The sequence below is a fragment of the Hordeum vulgare genome, chromosome 5H (genome assembly GCF_904849725.1).
Source record: "Hordeum vulgare subsp. vulgare chromosome 5H, MorexV3_pseudomolecules_assembly, whole genome shotgun sequence".
Lineage (NCBI taxonomy): Eukaryota > Viridiplantae > Streptophyta > Magnoliopsida > Poales > Poaceae > Hordeum > Hordeum vulgare.
In genome coordinates, this window is record NC_058522.1 from 573,398,563 (window position 1) to 573,401,006 (window position 2,444).

The 2,444-nt window shown below is 46.6% G+C and overlaps 1 protein-coding gene across 1 annotated transcript; it reads left to right on the top strand.

The window, feature by feature from the left end:
- Positions 1 to 1,561: 1,561 nt before the first annotated feature.
- On the top strand, positions 1,562 to 2,219 carry LOC123399425 (subtilisin-like protease SBT3.17). Its single transcript, XM_045093835.1, has 3 exons — positions 1,562 to 1,761; positions 1,848 to 1,945; positions 2,040 to 2,219. The coding sequence occupies exons 1-3, from the start codon at positions 1,589 to 1,591 to the stop codon at positions 2,114 to 2,116; spliced, it is 348 nt and encodes a 115-aa protein (XP_044949770.1). The 5' UTR covers positions 1,562 to 1,588; the 3' UTR covers positions 2,117 to 2,219.
- The last annotated feature ends 225 nt before the right edge of the window (positions 2,220 to 2,444 follow it).

Sequence of the window (2,444 nt, forward strand, 5' to 3'; positions counted from 1 at the left end):
CCAGATTAAAAAGAGTGTATGATGATTATCTAATTAAACATATTAAGGCATAGAAATTGGTGGCTGCTTGTTGCATGGAATAGAGAAGGTCAAATATTTACTCTGGTTCATGAAAAATAGAGACCCAATTAACCTGTAGTTGTGTAATAATTCAAGAACAACGAACTGGGGCACCATATCCATATGTTGTGCTGCATTGTTGGACGGGTAAATTATCGGGGTTTTTTCCATCACACATGCACATACCTATAATTCTTATTAAATTCAATATACTATTTTTTCCGGCGCAACACACGATCATATGTGCTAGTAAATACATGAAAAAGGATACAGATCTTGTGCAGGGTTGGCTGTCCTGACGATGGCCTAGGCATCATCCCAAAAATGCTAAACGAGTTACATAAGGTTACACGCTGACTAGGATTCTTTTTTTCTAACTAACCTCTCCCTCCTTGATTTTTAATGGAGGTGGAACCCTCATCCCCTTAATCTTCAATCAAAATTCATCTGTTTATAAAATCCATGTAAAATTATGTATGTGTAACATTGCTGGGCATCATCCACGCCTATGGGCCTCTTTGCCGAGTCCAACCCCTACAGCCTCTACCTTCCTGTCACCAACTGATCTCGGGATGTCTCAAAAAAAGAAAAACTAATCTCCGAAAGGATATCACCGGCGCCCTCTTCTGCCTCGCCATCCAACTAGTCGTCCCGCTGCATATGTCCGAGGAGAAGCTCATCGTCCGCGACCACGCCTGAGAAGGCGTACACGCCGTGCGGTGATGCTGAGCTCTACAACCAGTGGTGGCAATGGCGGAGCTTCATGTAGACCAACATGGTTGTGTTTACCATATTATCACAAACCACACAGCTCTGAAAAAGGCGGTGGCCATGTTGACGTTGTGGTACCAGTCTGAATTTTCTTTTGAGCTGGAACACCTTGCATTCCAAATTAGGATTCTCTCCTACTGACTGGCTCTGCAATGTTAATTTGGTTCCTTCTTTACCCGCAAGTGAAAAAAGAAAAAACGCTTCCTTCTGGTCACGATTTTAGGGGGGGACGAGGGGGGCAAAACCCCCTAACAAATTAATTTTTCTACTATGATAGTGGTTATTGTGGTTAATTTTTTGTACTTCATATGAACTTTACCCTTTTCATGAACAAACTTGCCCTCCCTATACTTGCATGCTCGCTTCGTCCAGATGCATATCCTAGCTAGACTGTGTCATGTTCCATTTCCTTTTTCTCCTGTCACCTAAAAATATGTAAATTTGTGGCTCGTCACCTATATAACTCTAATGTATATTGAATCCGGAAATTTGGTTGCAGCATCAAGATGAAATGGGGCCGTATCCACATGGCAGCGACTGTATTGCACGGTGCACTGCAGCAGAGCATCCTGATCCCGAGATGAAACGTACGTATACCCGCAAGTTTCTATTTTTGGAGGTTTTTGGGACAGCGCTGTCGCAACCGAACAACCGGCGCCGTCAAACACGGACCTCGTCTCCTCATAAACAGAAAACCAACAAAGACAAGACGAAACCGATCGATCCCACACCGATCGATCCATCGATCTTGCATGCAATGACGCCTCCGACCGCCACCTCCCTCACCTTCCTCGTCCTCGCCGCTGTCACCATGGCAGCCGCCGCGGCGGACGGGCCGCCCGCCACCTACCTATTCTTCGTCGACCCCACACCGCCCGGCGTCACCTGCATGCAATACCACCTCGGCATCCTCACCGCCGCCCTCGGCAGGTACGTACACGACCTGATCGACCTTGCGTGATCGAACTCATCATACGTTAGCGTGCGTGCATGGTGACTGCGTGTTGGTGTTGAAGCGAGGAGAAGGCGAAGGCGGCGATCATATACAACTACAAGAACGTGGTTAGCGGGTTCTCGGCGAGGGTCACGCCGTCGGAGCTCGAGGCCGTCAAGAGTAAGCTCAAGCCCCTTCTCGATCAATTGATTGCAATCGGTTAGCTTGGCTAGATCGATGTTGATGTAGTGTACGTGGGCGTGCATGCGTGCAGAGCAACCGCATGTGAACCGGGCGCTGCCGAGCGCGACGTTGCAACTCATGAGCAGCAACTTCGACGGCGTCAGCTGATCCAATCTAATCTTGCCCATCCATTCGGCTGATTCGGGTTGATGCATATCCTGCGAGGCGTGTACTGATTCTCTGGACAAGCTAATATCTTCTTTTTCTTTTCTTTTGCAAAGATCGGACGATGATGTAATATCAATAGATAAGGTCTTGCTAACTTTCATGTGTGCCTATCTATTTTATGTTCTAGTTCTGCAAATGTGCATGTCCTTGCAGACAACGAACACTCGCCCCAAAATAATTCCTTAAGCTTCAGTCAACCATGTCAGGCAAAATAATTCTTTTTTCTCTTTTGTGTTTTTTTGTACAGCGTGCCACGAATGTTATTTGA